The sequence below is a fragment of the Schistocerca americana genome, chromosome 4 (assembly GCF_021461395.2).
Source record: "Schistocerca americana isolate TAMUIC-IGC-003095 chromosome 4, iqSchAmer2.1, whole genome shotgun sequence".
NCBI lineage: Eukaryota > Metazoa > Arthropoda > Insecta > Orthoptera > Acrididae > Schistocerca > Schistocerca americana.
The window spans coordinates 417,446,298-417,468,629 of NC_060122.1; the positions used below are offsets into that span (position 1 = coordinate 417,446,298).

General features: G+C 40.9%; 1 protein-coding gene across 1 annotated transcript in view; it reads right to left on the reverse strand.

The window, feature by feature from the left end:
• Positions 1 to 22,332, reverse strand: part of LOC124613141 (nephrin-like) — an 840,812-nt gene that overhangs the window by 111,555 nt on the left and 706,925 nt on the right. Inside the window, exon 10 of the mRNA XM_047141759.1 lies at positions 8,505 to 8,684. Within this exon, the coding sequence (XP_046997715.1) occupies positions 8,505 to 8,684 (180 nt within the window). The remainder of the gene's footprint in view (positions 1 to 8,504; positions 8,685 to 22,332) is intronic.

Consider the following 22,332-nt stretch of genomic DNA (forward strand, 5'->3'; position numbering starts at 1 on the left):
TCTGGAGGTAGGCACATGACTTTAATACACACATAAGGAAATGTAATAATGACATCAGTTCCCGTAATGCAACGATTATATAAAATCAGTGGAAAACTGAAAGCTAATGCTTCTAAATAATAGCTTAACTGAAACACGGAGCGAATGAAACGGTGTTTTAGTGTAAGTATCACAATCTACACTTACATCTGCATAATTACTCTGCAATTCACACTTAAGTGCCTGACAGAGACTCTCGAAAATACTCGGGAAAAATGAACATTTAAAATTTTCCTTAAGACCTATGATTTTCCTTATATTACTGCGATAATCATTTCTCCCTATGTAGGTAGGCGTCAACAAAATATTTTCGCATTCGGAGGAGAAAGTTGGCAAGTGAAATTTCGTGAAAAGTTCTCGGCACGATGTTTTGGCAAATAGCCACACTTAAATTAGGTGAAATGTTTTAATTGTACCTCTACAATAGCTGTTGTTCAAAGTAATAGAAAGTTCCTTGAAAGTGTAAACACAATGAAATAATCACTAGCAATTCTGGCAAAAAGGGTGAACGAAAATATCAAAAAATGCTGCCACGAATGCAGAATTGATTTCCATGGTCACAGACGAAATAATTGGAACCCGGTAAACGGAGACGCACGGATAATTCACATAAACTAGTAGTAGCAGTATACTGGTTCAAAAACTTGTGACACTAGCTTGAAACAGAACTGCACGATTCACACATCGGCGTCCAACAGCACTCTGTGAACGCTAAGAACCAGGTGTCTTGAACGGAAATAATCACTGCAGGGAACCAGTGACGGAGTACTCTATCCTCGTCTTGTTAGAACCATTAGTCTAGACTACACAACCGTTTTCTCGGAAGGGGAATGCTAGCTTACTGTATGCATTTCCGCGGTACATTCACTCAGCTGGGTAACGGAGTCACTTTCGAAAGTGCCCTACGTGTCTTCTTCAGGCCACAAAAACGTCAGGAAGAACTTCGAAACTTTTCTCCAAAAAAACATTATTGTTAACCAAATAATTTCCTCTTCTCACTTTAAAGGTTTCTGTGGTAATTAAACGGACGACTTCAAAACAATCATGTCATTGGGGAATGCTCCCTACATACAGTCAGAGAATTTAGAGATCTCAATTACGTTAACGATAAAATTATTATGAGTAGTTGTGCCGGATCAATTCTGTCTCCTTGTCGAATGAGGCAGGAAATCGCACAATGCAATAGTACTGTTGTATATTTTTGTGTGAAAACGATGGGGAAGGTAAGTCAGGTCTGTTTGTACTGAAACATGACGGATACTTAACATTCCGTTGTGAATACAGTTTAGACAAATGCTAATCTATACGCATCCCTATATTTCCGTAGCTTTTAGATGATTCTGTTGTAATGGTGTACATAAATGTTTTCTGGCCATTGTAAGACCATACAAAAATTAAAACAAAACACGTATCATTCCTCCATTCATCTTTAAAAAAGAAAGAAAGAAAGAAAGAAAGAAACCATTGCAGTATTATTCATGCAGCGCAGCAGTCAATCTCGGTAATATCGTAGGACGCGTGTCCCATGACGGGATACGATATAATAAACACCTAACAGAAATCTGGTGTATCCTGAGTTCAAAACTAAGTGCATAGAGATAACGTCAGTACAGCACAGAAAGTTCTTCAGATATTGTTTCAGTACATGCTTCATGAAACACCCATGAGACGTATATTGAAGTACCTTAAGCAACAATGATATTTCGAGCATGGAGACAAGGGGCACAACTAGTTTTCGGGATACAGAGTATCCACGTACGTAGTCTAAGGATGACAAGTTTCGTTGGCTTAATGATATCGTTAACGAAATAAGAAACAAAAATTTTTCTGCAGAAGGCAAGTTGGAAATATATTTCCTATACACAATTAGAACCGTTTTCTACATTTCCATTACAAACCATTGTGAAGTGCACGGCAATGGGTACTTGAAATTGTACCAGTTATCATGGCTTCACTGATCTCTTCACGTGAATTATCATTCATTAACAGTAATATTTTATTCTAATCGCTAGTAATACATTCTGAATCCTCACCATTTTCTATAAAGAATTTTCAGATCAGTTATCTCTCATTCTAATTTATAGTATACCATGCATCTCTGAAACAAAAAGCTGTTTCCAGCACTGGTCACAACTGTCTGCAAGAATGGCAGCAGAAGCAATAGATGAATCTATTATCCATTATTATTGACATCCAGCTGCTGTCCAATTTCTAGAACGTGTTATGATGCCAAATATAATGAAGTGCCTCAAACAGAACGACTTCCTCCCTGCGAGCTACCAAGGATTTATAAAACATCAGTTTTCGACATCCATCAGTCCATGATTCAAGGCAACAAGGTAGTCACGTATATACGGTATTTCTTGACTGTCCAAAAGCAAAAAGATTTTTTGGTAGGGAGGACGCAGCATGTTATCTTGGATGGAGAGTAATCAGCAGAAGCAGAAGTAAGTTCAGGTGTACCTCAGGATTGTACAAGAGGAATATTGCTGTTCATTTTATACGTCAATGACCCGGAAAACGTAAACAATGACTTCAGACTTCCACAAATTATGCCGTTATCTACAAAATACGTATGAAAAGTTCAGTGAATGGTTCCAAACGTTAAAAATCGCGCTGGTTTGGATGTCGTGCCCACGCCTATGTATTTAGAGACATGTCAGCAAGTGGAAACCACCGAAATGAAGCAATAGTGCAAACTGCGACCAAGCTAACGGAGTCAGTGTGAGAACTCTTGTCACTGCAAAATTGACAACGCGTAACGTAAGGTTTTTCTCCAAGTTAGGAAAAATGAAAAAGACTCATAGACTGTTAGTGCAAGTGTGCGGTGTTAAAGCTGTGAGTTTAAAGTGCGTATTTGAGTGAATTAAACACTTAAGAGATAGATAGGAAGTTATAGAGTGTGGGCCGCGTTCGAAATGACCACCAAAACGCACAACCCCAGACGACACCGCACAAGTGCGTCGGGTACATGCAGATGATCGGCGGTTGTCTATACGAATGTCAGCAGAAGAGCTGAAGATAAGGAAAGGCACTGTAACTACTGTCCTTCAGTTTTTGGTAACTGTCATGAAAACAGATGAAACCTAGTGCTGCCAATACCATCCACACACAAAGTGACAGTCAGTGACTTAGTGTTCATCGTTTCCCCGCTTCCCAAAAGAAATTGACTAAATCTAATATTAAGGACTTGACCACATTTTTCGACTACTAGGGCTTGATCTACCACGAATTCCTAAGACTAGAACATCTGTGCATCGTAGTGATGGTTAATAAACTAATACAAATACCTGGACATAACGATAATTCAACGAAGGACAGCACGAATACCAACGTTTCTTTTACTTACGAGAGAGTGTCAAGAAAATGCTGAAAATCTGAATCGGTAGCTGGAGGATAAGAATCAGTTACCCCAGGAAAGCTCTATACAAGCAAAAAAGAACTGGAATTAAGTAAAGGATCTAGAAATACGTTTCAGTCACTTTACTTACTTCTCCCGTATTGGCCGAGAATGCCAGATTAGACTAATTACCGCGTGTATTCAAGCGATAATTTTCCTGGTGCACACAAAGCCTTTGGAACGGAAGGAAACCCAGGCACTTGCCATAATGCCAAGTACCCTCTGCCATGTATTCCACAGCGAGTTTTTGAATATATATGTCGTTTTTACTGCACACCACCAACACAATAAGATATTTAATTTTTACTGCCTTAGTTCTAGAATCCTACTTTATTTATGTTTCTTCATATGTGATGATTTACATCTACTCAACAATTTGAAAGGGCCACGGTATTATCTCGAATATTTCAGTCGTATCCATTTCCTTTTGTTTCTCAGCTATTGTATTTCTAATGAACAATTTGTGGATTGTGATAGTTTGTTGAGTATATACTTATCTTATTGGTATATAGTCTCACAACTGACATACTTAACTACGATGAAAATTACTAGTCATTTTTGTCATAGGCTTGAGGTATGAGCAATAATGAGATATGAAAGAGAGTAGCTGCTGGCGAGAGGGTATGGAAGTAAGAGAATGTGCAACTTCTACAAAAAGTGACAAGGAATATGAATAACCGTTTATGACAGTGCACAATGAGTAAATGTGCATTAAAGGCTGCATGGCGAGGCCTGATAAAAGGAAGAATAAGCGGGAGGAATACATGATAGATAATCATTTTAAAGTCACACGCCAATACGGTTATGTAACGGCAAAATGGCTACTGTCATACAAAGATGTGGAGAGGCAAAATTATGTAACGACCATTATTTTTATCAGTATTTTCCGTGTAGTCCTTTCCTCACCGATTCTAGAACCTTCTCATTCCTTATCTTATCAGTCCACCTCATTTTCAACATTCTTCTGTAGCAGCACATCTCAAATGATTCGATCCCTTTGTGTATGTATATAACAGATTAAAATCATGTTGTTACTTATCAGAATACCTACATCAATTTCAGTTTATCGTTTTCGTATTTCATCGGCCACATACATGTTAAAAAGATATGTGGTATTCTGTGCCCCTCTCAGCAGGTTTTTCTGCCATCACCGTAAATTTAAATTCGTAATAAATATTTCAATGTGCTTAGCATTCTTTGTGTGAAATATTTCGATGCCATAGCGAGATCCACTGACTATACTTCCACCAAATGTTGGGGTACCCCGCAGTTATTTATCCAGTGGATACGGGTACAGATATTGTCAACACTGGTACCGTAGTATGTACCCACTTCAGGATGTTGTTTTCCTCTGTGTGTGACAATCTTCCAGCAGACACATCACCTAATTTGCTTCCCAATGTTTTCTGCATGGTCATAGCTGCCCCGCAAAGGTGGACTACGCCTCTCAGTGTTGTCAGTCCACACTTCGACACGTTACCTTCTGCCCATAGGAACATAAAAACTGATAGCTTGCTTGTGCCACGCATATTTGGAGGTACTAACCAACCTAAAAACATACTACTTGTAAAGCTTTAACTGTCAGTCTGCAAATTAAGTACATAGTGACGTAATGTTGTTCAGTATATTATTGTCCTCACTCATGAACCATCAACAGAAATATCTGCACCTCTACACCAAACACCTCAAATGTTTTTTTTTTTTTTTTTTTTTTTTTTTTTTTTTTTTTTTTTTTTTGCAAATGTCCTGTAAATTATCGATTCACATATAGGATTTGAAACACATGCTTATTTTGTCCTTTTTGATAAGAGGAGCCACGTTTTCTGCTCCTGTGGCAATATTTGCATCTCAGAGTAACATCTAACCAAAACGTTCCCTGTTATTTACTGTATATGTTCCAATCTCTTCCTCTGTAACTTTTATCCTCTACAGCTTCCTATAGTACAAAAGAAAGTTACTCCCAGGTATCTAAATATATATCCTGATAGTAGTTTCCATGGGTTTCTTTCCTCGTCGATTCTGTGGAGTATCTAGGCACTTCAAAACACATCAACATACATAATTTTCCCCATCCTTCTGTTTCACTACATCAGATACACGTAGATTCTCTTCTTTTACAGTTGTCCTTCTGTCTACAATTCTCTTCTGTACGTATCTGTGCCTCAGATCTTTATACTCAGTCTGTTTGTCAAGTAAGGGTCTAAGTGAAATACCTAGACGTTATTTGATGAAGAAAATCCTCATTGTCTGTGTTATTCGGCCTCTTTAAACCTTCTCGCTCCATCAGCAGTGCTTTATTTTGCTTCCAGGACACAGAATTGCGCTTGCAATATTATTATGCAACTAACTAATGAAATGGTTTGAGAGACCTCACGCTATTCTCCGGAAACTTTCACATAAAGTTTGAGATTTTGGACTGACAATCGGAAGAATCGATGTTAAAATCCTGTGTCTTGTAATTTTGCGGCAGGTTTGTCGTGATTGTTCTGAATCAGATAGATTCATTTCGAGAATCCACTTACTCAAGCATATAAACATTTAGTAACTGGATAAGTGGTTGCAAATGTAAATTGTGGCCTTGGTACAGGTGAATGACGATGATGTTTGGTTCGTGGGGCGCTCAACTGCGGAGTCATCAGCACCCATACAAACTCCCAAGTTTCACACAGTGCAATTTTTTTGCACAGTCCAATCGAGCCACTGTAACGATTCATGCTCAGGACGAAATTATGAGGACAAGAGAAACACCCAGTCTCCGGACATAGAAAAGCCCCAACCCCGCCGGGAATTGAACATGGGACCCATGGTCCAGAGGGAGCAATACTAGCCACTAGATCACGCTCTGAGAACGGCACAGGTGAATGGATGTATAACAGCGTAATACGGCAAAGGCAATCAAAATGAAGAAGGACCCCCAGAAAAGCAAGGACGAACACCAATACTTTTGCAAAAGCACATGATGAGTAGAATTAGCTGGCTGTGAATGATAAATCCCCGCAATTAAACCGAGACGCAATTTAAATAGGTTGCGTACCACCCAACTCAGTGGCTGAATTGATGACATAAGTTTACCTCTCGCAAACGCACGGAGTGTGGGGGACTGCTGCAGTGTTGACTGGCAATTATGAAACCAGATCAACCTCTGCACATTGCTCTAAGTCAGAGAGATCTCTCTCAGTTGCTACCTAAAGTGAAGAGCATTCTCTATGGGATCCATGAAGTAAGTGTACTCTTAAACGTCACTGCAGCAAGTGTGTTATGTCTGTTCGAAACTTATCTGGTTTTGCCAGCATAGGAATATCACCTATCAATCGTAGCTGACGCTGTGAATTCTGACCAGTAATAATATTACAAACGAATTTAACAATTTATTATTCTCACAGGTTTTGTCATGTTATGGGAAGAATGGCGGAAAATCTCTCCTGATACATGACAGTTTTTGAATCCCAGCCAATAAGAAAGCCTTGAAAATAGGGATATTTGAGATAATTACAGACCCCTAGCGTTCACCTTCTGGTCTCAGACCTTCTGTGTTTTTCACTTGGCCTTCAGATCTCATCTAGGCAAAAGATTCCTCCTAGTATCTCACACAACGCAGACTTATGGATCTTAGTCCACCCTCTCCTACGCTCCTGCTGTGTGGACATAGGAGACGATTATTTCCCTGTTAGATATCTGTGTGGGGATGGCTTTTAGCACCAAAAAAGTGTATGACACTCCTAAATTAACTTTCCTATCGTGAGACAGCAAAAGAAAGCCCCCAAAGCTGCAGAAAGTAACAGGTTTCCCTCTCACGGAAGAAAGGGAAAAGAGAAGAACAACAAATTAATAGTGCATTCTTTGACACTGTTGAATACTGTCGGCAGTTTTCTTGTAACATTAAAAACTGACTATCTGGATGAGCATATTACATAATAAAGGTACTTTGCATGACTTTGGGCATGAACTAGCATGTACGTGTAGGAGAGGCAGTTTCAACCATAAACTCGAGAAAGTAAAGTTATATAATTAAATTCTTTTTGTTGGCAAGTATATGTTTGCAGTCTTGATACGTATCCAAATCGTCGCCTCAAACAATTATAGATTTCCACTAATGGAGTCATTGATAAAGTGTAGATGGTCTACGGCATTTTGTTTTAACCTCTCTAACAGCATGCTATGGCGCTATGAGAGAGGTAAAAACAGCGCCCAGGGCTGCAGAAAGTAAAAGGTTTCCCTCAATACAAAAGAGGAAAAGCACAACAATTATATAATAGGGCAATCATTGACAGTAGTGAATACTTTTGGCAGTTTTCCTGTACCGTAAAAGAGATGAGGGTATTACACATTTCATTAACTACGACGTAACATTAGGAAAGATAATCAGGAAGTTTTACCCATCAACCTGAAAAAAATAAAGTTACATACTTAAGTTACTGTTTGTTGGCAAGTACACGTCTGCAGTCTGGGTATGTATCCAAAGCCTCACCCCAAACTACTACGCCAGCTGAAGTGGCCGTGCGGTTAAAGGCGCTGCAGTCTGGAACCGCAAGACCGATACGGTCGCAGGTTCGAATCCTGCCTCGGGCATGGATGTTTGTGATGTCCTTAGGTTAGTTAGGTTTAACCAGTTCTAAGTTCTAGGGGACTAATGACCTCAGCAGTTGAGTCCCATAGTACTCAGAGCCATTTGAACCCAAACTACTACTGATTGCCACTAGCGCAGTCTCTGATATAGTGTAAATGGTCTGCGCCATTTTGTTACAGCTTCTCTAAGGGCACACTGTTGCACTGTGGTGCTGGTGTTTCATTGCTTACCAGGACTGAAGCACCGTACCTGCTAACTAAAATACCTTAAGTATGTAACCTGTTTCTTTTGAGGTTGTTAATATACGTTTCTCTATGCAGATTTATAGTCAAGGCATGTTGATTGCTTGTCACATATGGTATATCAAGACACACATATGAACGGAGTGTTAGTATCTGAGTGCAACTGATGGAGTTATCGTGGTAGGGTAGTTCAACAAACACAGAGTTTCAGGCTGAACAAAACCATCCAGAATGCATGTGGCTAAGGAGTCCGTACCAACTGACGACACGGACGGGGCGATGGCGTCGGCGGCGCCGTCGGCAGGCGCGCTGCTGTTGAAGAACCAGCGGAAGAAGAGCGGCGGCGGGTGCGCCCTGACGCGGCACAGCACCCTGGCCACGTCGTGCGCCGGCACCGCCAGCGTCGCCGGCTGCTCCGGCGCGCACACCGGCCTGACTGCAACAGGTTAACCACAGCAGCACAGTAGTCTCCACCAAAAGCAACGAGGAAAGCGCCAGGCGGCGCTGATCGGGTATCCCCAAACACACAGTGAAATTACTGAGGGTAAGCATTGTGTCAATGGAGAGATGAAGGAAATGTTAGATAGTTATAGCAGATTACGTAGCCACAATTGCGATTTGGAATAAACGATTATGGGATCTCGTAATAATCAGATCTTTCTACACTACTGGCCATTAAAATTGCTACATCACGAAGATGACGTGCTACAGACGCGAAATTTAACCGACAGGAAGAAGACGCTGTGATATGCAAATGATTAGCTTTCCAGAGCAATCACACAAGGTTGGCGCCGGTAGCGACACCTACAACGTGCTGACATGAGGAAAGTTTCCCACCGATTTCTCATACACAAACAGCAGTTGACCGTCGTTGCCTGGCGAAACGTTGCTCTGATGCCTCGTGTAAGGAGGAGAAATGCGTACCATCACGTTTCCGACTTTGATAAAGGTCGGATTGTAGCCTATCGCGATTGCGCTTTATTGTATCGCGACATTGTTGCTCACGTTGGTCGAAATCCAATGACTGTTAGCAGACTATGGAATCGGTGGGTTCAGGAGAGTAATACGGAACGCCGTGCTGGATTCCAACGGCCTCGTACCACAGCAGTCGAGATGACAGGCATCGTATCCGCATGGCTGTAACGGATCGTAAGCCACGTGTCGATCCCTGAGCCAGTAGATGGGATCGTGGTCAACGCAAATTGGGAGCGTGTATTCGTTATCGGCATACTGGCGTATCACCCTGCATGATGGTATGGGGTGCCATTTGTTATACGTCTCGGTCGGTCACCTCTTGTTCGCATTAACGGCACTTTCAACAGTGGACGTTACATTTCAGATGTGTTACGACCCGTGGGTCTACCCTTCATTCGATCCCTGCGAAACTCTACATTTCAGCAGGATAATGCTGTACCGCATGTTGCAGGTCCTGTGGATACAGAAAATGTTCGACTGCTGCCCTGGCCAGCACATTCTCCAGATATCTCACCAATTGAAAACGATTGGTCAATGGTGGCCGAGCAACTGGCTCGTCACAATACGCCAGTCACTTCTCTTGATGAACTGTGGTATCGTGTTGAAGCTGCATGGGCAGCTGTACCTGTACACGATATCAAAGCTCTGTTTGACTCAATGCCCAGGCGTATGAAGGCCGTTATTACGGTCAGAAGTTGTTGTTCTGGGTACTGATTTGTCAGGATCTATACACCCAAACTGCGTGAAAATGTAATCACATTTCAGTTCTAGTATAATATATTTGTCCAATGAATACCCGTTTGTCATCTGCATTTCTTCTTGGTGTAGTAATTTTAATGGGTAATAGTGTAGCATTTTCATAGTCTGAAAACATCCTCATCGTCGCCGTGTATGACTATCTCTATGTTAGACGCATTTTAACAACTATATTCGTGACAGATCCAAAACAAACATCATTCAGTATCAAGAAAGTAAAATTATCACAAAAATATTAGGACCATAATTTGAGATTGGAATTTGAATGAAAAACAAATCTTAGTTACGGAAAAAAATGTAGGTTCACAGGAGACGCTGAATAAAGTTACACTGTCACTTATATGAAATGTAAACATCATGACCCCTAAAAATGCTCTGAAAATAGCTTTGTCGATGGAAACCAAATCAATTTTCTGACAGAAGTCAATGAAGACATAAAAGAGATTGATATTCATGAAGCAATCATTAAAGATGCAACTAAGTTTATAAACCTATTCACAAATCCTAAATGATTGAGAAGCTACTACCCGAAAAAGCTCAGAATGGATGCAAGAACATAAAAAAGAAATACTGTCAATGAATTATGAGGTATTCGTAGGAAAAGAAGAAACAACGTACTAAATACGTTATAAGGCAGTCGCTACTTGGACCTCAATTGCGGCTGAGGTAAATCACAAGATACAACAGTTTAGATTGAGCTCCCATATATGCCCCATTTTATAACAGTAAGAATGATAAATGCAGAGAGAGAAGTTGTAATAGCAAAATATTCACATCTACTCATAGAATGTTGGTATGAAAGGTGATACCAGACACGAATACTTTTCCAACGCTGTAATTCTAACTCACGAGAAATGGAGCAACGAATATTTAAAGAGCTACTTGCCCATTAATCTTTTCCAGTGGTAGTGGATATATTCAAAGAATTCTTTACTAATAGCCTCGAAAATGTTTTTTTTCAAGGGAAGCGAACAAGCTCAGTTCGGAAACCCAATACATCATATATAGGTTGCCAATGTAGCTAAACAGGGAAATAACGAATTTCATTTACACATTTGTTGGCTACGAGAGAGGTTGAAACTAAAAAATCTGTGAGGACGAACATATAGAATATTATTACACCTGTGTGTTCAACAATATATACGACATTAGGGTTAATCTTTAAGCATTACATCTAGCGACTGCAAAGTTCAAAATTGAGAAAAGTTTTAGGCAAGGCGTTTCACTTTCGCCAAAACTGTTTTGCGGAAGCTTACAAGACGTATTCAAATATTTAAATGTGAATGTAGAGGTAATCGCGTAAACCTTTCTTATGTGAACAACCATAAGTTGGCAGATGACATTCTTGTGCTGAACAGAGCAAGTATGTCAACAATACTGACGATTAATTACAGTAACACCAATGTAATGTACAATCATTATGCTGACAGTATAATAGTAAAGAATAATGACGGAGTTACACCAATAGTTGAGTAATTTGCTCACTTAGTGCACATGAAAAGAAGTGGAAGGACGCGTACAGGAGTAAACTTCTAGTATTGGGTCAGAAATTGATAATAATGTTGACGATGATAACATGTCTCAGCAATTAAACTACAGAAATGAATAAGAGAGACACTTGGAAAATACGCTCTTTCATAGATTTTAATTAGTAGTTAACGCACTGTGCATTTTAAAACAATAGTTACTCAACCAACGTGAAGCAGTAAGAATGACATTATGATGATGAAATGGGTATCCAAAAATCTAATAATCATCTCTATTGTGTTTGGCTTTACAGATTTCTGATGTTACATACGTCTATAACAATTATGTTTGATTAGATAATTCTCATATTCATCATCTTCACATTTGTAGTTGACTATTATCTGCCATGGATAAATACAGAGGCCCCCATAATGTATTCCACCTTCTCCTCAGTTATCCTTTCTTGTTTCTCAATCGTCTCTTATAAACGAGTATCTTCGGTACTTCGTTCTTGGTCAGCTTAGTTAATTACTATTTCCATGGGTTCTGCTTTCCAAGATATAATGTCAGCTTGCTTCAATCCCATGATTACAAAGTCATAATTAATTTCAATGTGAAAATCTTTTAAGTTTCACGCAATAGAGGATGAATCTCCTAAACTTCGTGTAGCGTGACTTGAACATTTGCTGTATGGTATATTTCCAAACATATAGCTGAGTAACCCATTAGAAGCCAGAAGCTTGCAGGTTGCCTACCTTCATTACTATAGCTCACACAATATATATGTTGCTTTTTATTTGTCAAGAAATCTGCTGACAGTGTCTTAGCACATTATAATAAGACAACCTCATACAGAAGTGATACTTAATGCTAATCGACATCACTATCCATGTGTTTATTTAGTAGCTAAGAGGACAGTATGAAAGAGGTAGCTCTCCTTGCACTGTACATGTATCATTCGATTGATAATAACACGCAGGATCTTTGCTGAAATAGCATCATCTTTTTATCGTGATAACACCTGTATGAACAAGATGTCTTTCAACAAGTACTTTCAAGCTGTGGAGCAACATACTCACAAGATTTCACGATAATACCTTACTGAATCATATCGCTGTGAGACTACATCCCTTATTATGGGAATGTGTCTACAAAGGGGACATATTTTTTCCATGTCGTCAGTCATTTTATTGGTCTCGAGACTGTGAACGAAGGCTTAATTAATTAGGTTGTCTAAAAATAGCGTTTCATAATTGTCCATTATTAACACTAAGAATGCGATGGTTACCACCACAGTGGCTAAGAAAGTTTGTTTATTTAAACCATTGTATTGCAGATAATACTGAATTTAGACGTTTATAATATCTTAATAGCGCAGCACGCCTGCGCGGCGCAGGTGAGAGACAGAAAGCCGCTGACACCAAAGGCAGTCGTGCACAGGCGCCATCTCTTGCGATAGATGTTATGGCATCAGAGTATAGAGGAGAGAAGATTGGTTTTCCTCTTTGGACATATGTTCAAGTTTGTAATAAGGTGTTGGAGAATGAGAATGGAATAATTCAATAACAAATCCAAGCAAAGGAGACAAAATCTGTAGATATAGAACAAGGGCTAATTTTCTTTAAAATCTCCTGTATTACTTTTATAATTCTACTACCTTAAAAATAAAAGTTTTATATAGTCATGACAGGCGTGTTGTCACGCCAGAAGAAAGATAAGAAGGAAAAAAGAATGGAGAATTTATAATACCAAAGTTTAGCATGCTAAGAACTTAATGATGGCACGAGTTTCATCTTGCACAGACTATATCCGACCTATAATGACGGTTTTGATACACATTGGTTTTTTTGGTCCCACTAAGTTGTTTGCTATTTGTAATATAAACTGGATATTTCGAAATTATGACACATCAAGAGTGATTTAGAGTTACAATACTAAACAAAAGGGTTGACACATACAAAATACTTTATTGAACCTCAACATAACTTCACTCTCCTAGATTTTTGAATCAGTAGAGTTCCAGTTCGTTGAACGAGGCGGAACGGGTGTCAGATTTTGTAACTCGTTTTTCTGTTTTCTGTTTAGTACTGTTATCAGACCTGGTAGAGTATATTAGCACTGTGAACAGTATTAGATGTTGAGTTACCACTGTGTAGGACACAAGGAAGCCGGGTACTTGTATGTGACAGCTTTATCAACACCTGACCGCGATTGAAAGGGGCCTCATTATAGATATCGAATGGTCGAATCACGCAGTATCCACATGTATGGGGCATTCCTATGCGACAGCGGCCTGATGTTGGTCTCCATGGGAACATGAGGGCAGGCGTATTCGTCGTCAGAGTTCCATTCGACCTTCTCTGCCCATCACAAGGAAGAATCGCCTTGTGTGCAAAGCATACTATAACCCTTTTCACAAGCACCCCCTGTAACATCCTGCCTCATCCCGTAATATTTGTTCGAGACTATCAGCAGCACGACTACTGTCCCATGCATGGGCAGTACAAAACAAACAGCTACGCTGGAGTGGTACCGTCACTGGGAAGCATGGACTGCTGATGACCGACACCACATTATGTTCATCGATAAATCGCGATTCTGCAGTACCCCATATGGCCACCGTCAGCAAGTAAGGTTGCGATCTAAGGTGACATCCCATTCTTCTAATGTTCTAATGAAAAACGGTGTTGATTCTCCTCTGTTTGCAGCTTGGGAAACCATCGGATACGACTTCAAATCACGGGTGAAGGTGGTTGAGGGAAATCCGTCGCCACAGTCGCACGTCACTTGTATCCCTCATCGTCACGTATCTCTCATGCGACGGTATCGCGGTGCCATTTTTCAACAGGATAATACACGTCCACTTATGGAACGTATCCGTATGAACAGTCTGCATGGTGCTGAGGTACTCCTGTGGCCAGCAGTACCCCTGATTTGCCACCAATAGAAATAGTGTAGGACCAGCTCGGAAGTCAACTTCATTCAAAAATGGTTCAAATGGCTCTGAGCACTATGGGACTCAACTGCTGAGGTCATTAGTCCCCTAGAACTTAGAACCAGTTAAACCTAACTAACCTAAGGACATCACAAACATCCATGCCCGAGGCAGGATTCGAACCTGCGACCGTAGCGGTCTTGCGGTTCCAGACTGCAGCGCCTTTAACCGCACGGCCACTTCGGCCGGCCAACTTCATTCCAGCGGCCGGATATTACGGACCAGTTACAACAGTCTTTGTATCACGACGAGATAGAAATGCTTTGTGGCACCCCACCCAAATGAATTAGTAAGTCTATCTAGAACAGCGGCGGTACAGCTACTGTTAAACCGGCTCAAACTACCACGATGTTTGTAAATTTCACTAGAATTTGTAAGCACTGAAATAACATCGGATACCGTCTCAGTTCAGGCAGTCATGCCGTTTCCTCTTCCTCTTCACCTTACTGCCATGCAGTGTAATAAGTCACAGAAAGAAAACTGGCGTTCTACGGATCGGAGCGTGGAATGTCAGATCCCTTAATCGGCCAGGTAGGTTAAAAAATTTAAAGAGGGAAATGGATAGATTAAAGTTAGATATAGTGGGAATTAGTGAGGTTCGGTGGCAGGAGGAACAAGACTTTTGGTCTGGTGATTACAGGGTTACAAATACAAAATCAAATAGGGGAAAAGCAGGAGTAGGTTTAATAATGAATAAAAAAATAGGAGTGCGGGTTAGCTACTACAAACAGCATAGTGAACGCATTATTGTGGCCAAGATAGACACAAAGCCCTAGCCTACTACAGTAGTACAAATTTATTTGCCAACTAGCTCTGCAGATGATGAAGAAATAGATGAAATGTATGAAGATATAAAAGAAATTATTCAGGTAGTGAAGGGAGACGAAAATTTAATAGTCATGGGTGACTGGAATTCGTCAGTAGGAAAAGGGTGAGAAGGAAACATAGTAGGTGAATATGGATTGGCGGGAAGAACTGAAAGAGGAAGCCGCCTTGTAGAATTTTGCACAGAGCATAACTTAATCATAACTAACACTTGGTTCAAGAATCATAAAAGAAGGTTATATACCTGGAAGAATCCTGGAGATACTAAACGGTATCAGATAGATTATATAATGGTAAGACAGAGATTTAGGAACCAGGTTTTAAATTGTAAGACCTTTCCAGGGGCAGATATGGATTCTGACCACAATCTATTGGTTATGAACTGCAGATTGAAACTGAAGAAACTGCAAAAAGGTGGGAATTTAAGGAGATGGGACCTGGATAAACTGAAAGAACCAGAGGTTGTAGAGAGTTTCAGGGAGAGCATAAGGGAACAATTGACAGGAATGGGGGAAAGAAATACAGTAGAAGAAGAATGGGTAGCTCTGAGGGATGAAGTAGTGAAGGCAGCAGACGATCAAGTAGGTAAAAAGACGAGGGCTAATAGAATTCCTTGGAAAACAGAAGAAATATTGAATTTAATTGATGAAAGGAGAAAATATAAAAATGCAGTAAATGAAGCAGGCTAAAAGGTATACACACGTCTCAAAAATGAGATCGACAGGAAGTGCAAAATAGCTAAGCAGGGATGGCTAGAGGACAAATGTAAGGATGTAGAGGATTGTCTCACTAGGGGTAAGATAGATACTGCCTACAGGAAAATTAAAGAGACCTTTGGAGAGAAGAGAACCACTTGTATTAATATCAAGAGCTCAGAGGGCAACCCAGTTCTAAGCAAAGAAGGGAAGGCAGAAAGGTGGAAGGAGTATATAGAGGGTTTATACAAGGGCAATGTACTTGAGGACAATATTATGGAAATGGAAGAGGATGTAGATGAAGACGAAATGGGAGATAAGATACTGCGTGAAGAGTTTGACAGAGCACTGAAAGACCTGAGTCGAAACAAGGCCCCGGGAGTAGACAACATTCCATTAGAACTACTGATGGCCTTGGGAAAGCCAGTCCTGACAAAACTCTACCATCTGGTGAGCAAGATGTATGAGACAGGCGAAATACCCTCAGACTTCAAGAAGAATATAATAATTGCAATCCGAAAGAAAGCAGGTGTTGACAGATGTGAAAATTACCGAAATATCAGTTTAATAAGTCACAGCTGCAAAACACTAACGCGAATTCTTTACAGACGAATGGAAAAACTGGTAGAAGCGGACCTCGGGGAAGATCAGTTTGGATTCCGTAGAAATGTTGGAACACGTGAGGCAATACTAACCTTACGACTTACCTTAGACTCTAGATTAAGAAAAGGCAAACCTACGTTTATAGCATTTGTAGACTTAGAGAAAGCTTCTGACAATGTTAACTGGAATACTCTCTTTCAAATTCTGAAGGTGGCAGGGGTAAAATACAGGGAGCGAAAGGCTATTTACAATTTGTACAGAAACCAGATGGCAGTTATAAGAGTCGAGGGGCATGAAAGGGAAGCAGTGGTTTGGAAAGGAGTGAGACAGGGTTGTAGCCTCTCCCCGATGTTATTCAATCTGTATATTGAGCAAGCAGTAAAGGAAACAAAAGAAAAATTCGGAGTAGGTATTAAAATTCATGGAGAAGAAGTAAAAACTTTGAGGTTCGCCGATGACATTGTAATTCTGTCAAAGACAGCAAAGGACTTGGAAGAGCTGTTGAACGGAATGGACAGTGTCTTGAACGGAGGATATAAGATGAACAACAACAAAAGCAAAACGAGGATAATGGAATGTAGTCAAATTAAATCGGGTGATGCTGAGGGCATTAGATTAGGAAATGAGACACTTTAAGTAGTAAAGGAGTTTTGCTATTTAGGGAGTAAAATAACTGATTATGGTCAAAGTAGAGAGGATATAAAATGTAGACTGGCAATGGCAAGGAACTCGTTTCTGAAGAAGAGAAATTTGTTAACATCGAGTATAGAATTAAGTGTCAGGAAGTCGTTTCTGAAAGTATTTGTATGGAGTGTAGCCATGTATGGAAGTGAAACATGGACGATAACTAGTTTAGACAGGAAGAGAATAGAAGCTTTCGAAATGTGGTGCTACAGAAGAATGCTGAAGATAAGGTGGGTAGGTCACGTAACTAATGATGAGATATTGAATAGGATTGGGGAGAAGAGAAGTTTGTGGCACAACTTGACTAGAAGAAGGGATCGGTTGGTAGGACATGTTTTGAGGCATCAAGGAATCACAAATTTAGCATTGGAGGGCAGCGTGGACGGTAAAAATCGTAGAGGGAGACCAAGAGATGAATACACTAAGCAAATTCAGAAGGATGTAGGTTGCAGTAAGTACTGGGAGATGAAGAAGCTTGCACAGGATAGAGTAGCATGGAGAGCTGCATCAAACCAGTCTCAGGACTGAAGACCACAACAACAACCGTCTCAGCTCAGGCAGTCATGTCGTTTCCTCTTCGTCTTCACCTTACTGCCGTGCAGTGTAATAAGTCAGAGAAAGTCAAATGAAAACCTAACATCTGCCATAACAGGACCATAGACTGGTTCCATCAAAAGTAATCGCCAAAAGCGTTAAGACATTTATCACACTGAGAGACGAAACGATCAGTTCCTGTTTCTTAGAAGAGAGTCTGCCGCTGACAGATCCACTACCACACCTGCTGTGGCGCTTTCTCGCCTGACTGAAAGCGACATCAACGACTGTCTTTCCTCAGGTCGCCAAAGATATGAAAATCACACGGTGAAAGATCCGTGCTGAAAGGAGAACGTTGCAGTGTTTCCCAAACACACCACTGAAGCGTAGCCTTCATTGGATTGGCAGTGTGAAGGTGGACATTATAGTGGACATTATAGTGAAACAGGACGCTTTCGTCCTACAGCGTCCCAACAGCCCGAGCTGAAAGGGCCCAAAAAAAAAAAAAATACAAAAAAAACCTAAGCTTTTATGAGCATAGACTTAAGCAACGAGTGATAATGTGTACCAACTCCGGGGTCGAAACAGCGTCCCCTGCTTACTATGCAAGTGCGCTAGCCACACTAAGCCACTTTGCACGTTGACACCGCGGTTCGCACAACTGCACGGATTACCCTGGAACGCTTCTCTCTTCGACCCAAATTCTCACTGCTGCCCCAGTATAGGGCAGAACAGCGAGGCGTACCAGGGGTTCTGTGCAGTCGTGCGAAACGCTGTGCCAAGTTGGCTTAGTGGAAACTACACCTGCATGGTAACCAGGAGACTCTGGTTCGATTCCCGGATTTAGTAAAAAGTTCCACTCACTGCTTCAGTCTACACACATAAAATCATATCTTTATGAGACCAGTAAACTCTCTGAATGAAAGCTGTTCATTGAAGTTTCCGGTAAGGCCATGATGACCTCCTCCTTCGACTATGTAGCGTTCCACTGCTCTTCGCATTCCACGGAGTCTATGAAGACACGTTGCTGAAACTGTGATGCACCATTGTCAAAACGCCTGGGAACGCTGTCGGACGGAAACTTGCTATTGCATGATAATGTCCACGGTCAGACTGCCATTCGAACGAAAGCTACGCTTCAGTGATGTTATTGAGAGACGCTGTAGCATATTCCGTACATCTCGGAACTTTCACCGAGTTACTTTCGCATCTATGGCGACCTGAAGAGAGACATTCGTGGGCATTTGCTTCAGTTACACCATTCTATGGTCCCATTGTGATGCGTGTTCGGTTTTCATTTGACTTCCCCTTATATGTAGCAATAAGCAGTACAAGTGGAAGCGACAAGGGATGTCTCCGAGACCAGAACACCGCCCGTTGACTTTATGGTGTGAGTGTTTTTACCCAAATAATAGCTCGCAGTGTGATGTATTCGTTACAGCACTTCTACAGCGGTATCAGTATAGTGTACGAGTTAAGGTGTATCGCAAATTTGTGATCGACCACGAACCCTTAAATTTCATCTCCAGTTAGTTCCTAAATAGTAACTACGATTGAACAGTGGATAAACGTTTTGTGGAATGACGAATCACGGTACACAATGTGGCGATCCGATGGCATGGTGTAGGTATATATAAGAAACTATCAGCCTCGACTGCGGTAATGAAACCAACCTTTACCCACGTTTCAGCCCAAATAACTGAGACTTCTTCAGAAGATACACCTGAATCTATAATTTGTCTAACAAGGGGAAGGCCTCAGACACGGCCAACCGATTCGGCTCAAATTTGGCAGGTCGTTTGTGTACAACCTAAAACGAAGGAATATAACATATTTTGGGTCAACACCCTCGCGTTTTTGAGAAAATCGCCCCTATAGATTATGACGATCAATCGACTAAAAATTGGCGGGATCGATAAATAATTGTAAATAGAGCATTTTTCATCATCAGGTATGGGGTCCGAAAACGCATACGTTTCCAGAAATGGCGGTAAGAATCTTTTACAACTGCCGCTCCTATCAACCTGGAACGCCGGGAAACAGAACTGCCTGCTTCCGGTAGTGCATTGATAATGCATCTGTCTTGCAACACTTTTACAAAACAAAACACATCGTCGGTAACTTCCCGCTTGCCATCGTCTGTGACAGGCTCCCAACTATATATTATAGCGCTAGTCGAAGGCTGTACACCCTCCATTATTCAGATTATGCACCTGAAAGATATGACACAGCAAACAATAACTAGTTACTACGTCATAAACAGACGAGCTAATTACTACAAAGTGGATACAGTACTCGCCATATGTTACTTACGGAAGAACACTATATTCATTCATAAAAACGTATTTCATTTGGTGCATTAACGACGGAAAAATCACTACATGTATCCGCGAGGTTCGCGGCAGCCTAATGAAGGAAAAAAACAAATCTTTTCGATTGACTTCTATAAGCCTCGTGCTGGACACCTTCACTCTTCCAGGCATCCGGGACAACATAACTCTCCCCGCGTGCATTCTGTCCCGTGCCTCGCTGTAAACAAGCGTTGCGCTGTTGACTATCTGTGTTCCCTCGTGAGGAATTCGAAGCACTCTTACTCGCAGTTGTTTTCATGTGACAAGGCTTAAAACTTTAATACTTTAGCAACTTACGGCGTTTGGGAAATTAGTTTGCCTACCTCATCATTCCTTACTGAATTACGTACCTTATTAACCCTCCTATCCCTATCAATTGAGATATTGTAAAAAAGAAATAAACAAACGAAATGAATAACATCAGATGGGTTTCGGGATTCGAACCCGGATTCCCCGATTGCCAGCCACTCACCTTGGCCGTTGCTCTATCGATGATGGCGGCAAGATGTGTTTACCATGTGGGTACAAAAGCTGCAGTTGCAAAAGTTTCTTACCTCGATTTCTGGAAGAGTTTGTGTTTGCGGACTCCATATCTGATGATGAAAAATGCTCTATTTACAATCATCTATCGATCCCTCCAATTTTGAGTCGATTGGTCGTCATAACCTTTAGGGGCGATTTTCTCAAAATTGCGGGGCTGTTGACTCAAAATATCTTAGAGTCCGTTTTAGGTTGTACGCAAGCGACCTGCCAAATTTGAGCCGAATCGGTTGGCCGTGTCTGAGGCCTTCCCCTTGTAAGAGGGCATGGTCTAGAAATAAAACTAAGACAGCCTGAATAGGCGTAGTCACATTTTAAAAATGTTGTAGATAGAGTATAAGGACTGTGAAATTGAGATGCACGTCCGTTCACTCAATTACCATATTTTTTACACGTAAAACATAATTTGACCGATGCTGGTCATTTGCTGTTACATGGCGATGAAGTGTCGTTGTTCGTTCACTTATTTTTAGTAATAAGATAAAAAATTAATCTTGATAATATTTTTCATTCAGTGCTGGTCACCAATAAGAAGTATATCCACATCGACTGATAAATACCTGCTCGACCATCTGTGTACAGGTCAACCGAGATTATTGCATTATGGCGTTTACATACTACAGTTTCGCTATTTATGTCCTATGTCATCTTTCATTAATAACGATGGGTGCGTTTCGCAGCATTCGATGTGAAGGGGCCGATATATTCTAATAGTGTGGAAGTCGGGGCAGAGTGTTCGAACGTATATAAATCTATGCATAGTTTGTTACATTTTAGTCATAACCTGGTGCAGAGGCTTTATGTTTAAGATTCTCGACGTTTCTATAAGTTATACGTTGCAAGATATAACTACGTTGGTCTTTTATCTTTGACAGTCATGGTCTCAGACATGTGCAATATTCCCCGACATGTTGATTTGTAGCGCGTTATCTAGTCCTACTTAGTTGCACGTGACCTCCCGAGGCCCTCCACACGGCGTCCATGGAGTCGAGGCGCACGCCAGAGCTTAAATTAAGTCTTGGTGTTGACTTAGTACTCATTTACCGCATTTTTAAAATGTGACTACGCCTATCCAGGCTGTTTTAGTTTTATTTCTAGACCATGCCCTCTTAGACAAATTATAAATTCACGTATATCTTCTGAAGAAGGCTCAATTATTTGGGCTGATACCTAGTTAAACGTTGATTTCATTACCGCAACCGAGGCCGATGGTTTCATATAGAATAGATTATCACGCTTGCTGACTGGGCTGCAATGCTGAAAGTACAAAAATTGTGTAGCTATGGCGAATGCCCGGTGAACGTCATCTGCCAGCGTGTGTAGTGCCAACAGTAAAATTCGGAGGTGGTGATTTTATGGTGCGGTCGTGTTTTTCATGGAGGGGACTTGCACTCCTTGTATTTTTGCGTGGCACTATCGCAGCAAAGGATTACATTGATGTTTTAAGCACCTTCTTGTTTCCCACTGTTGAAGAGCGATTCGGGGATGGCGATTGCATCTTTCAACACGATCGAGCACCTGTTCATAATGCACGGCCTATGGCAGAGTGGCTACACGACAATAACATCTCTATAACGGATTGGCCTGCACAGAGTCTATGTTGTGTCCCAAATATAATTCTTTCACAATTCGATTCAGTATAGTATCTTTAGTTATTCG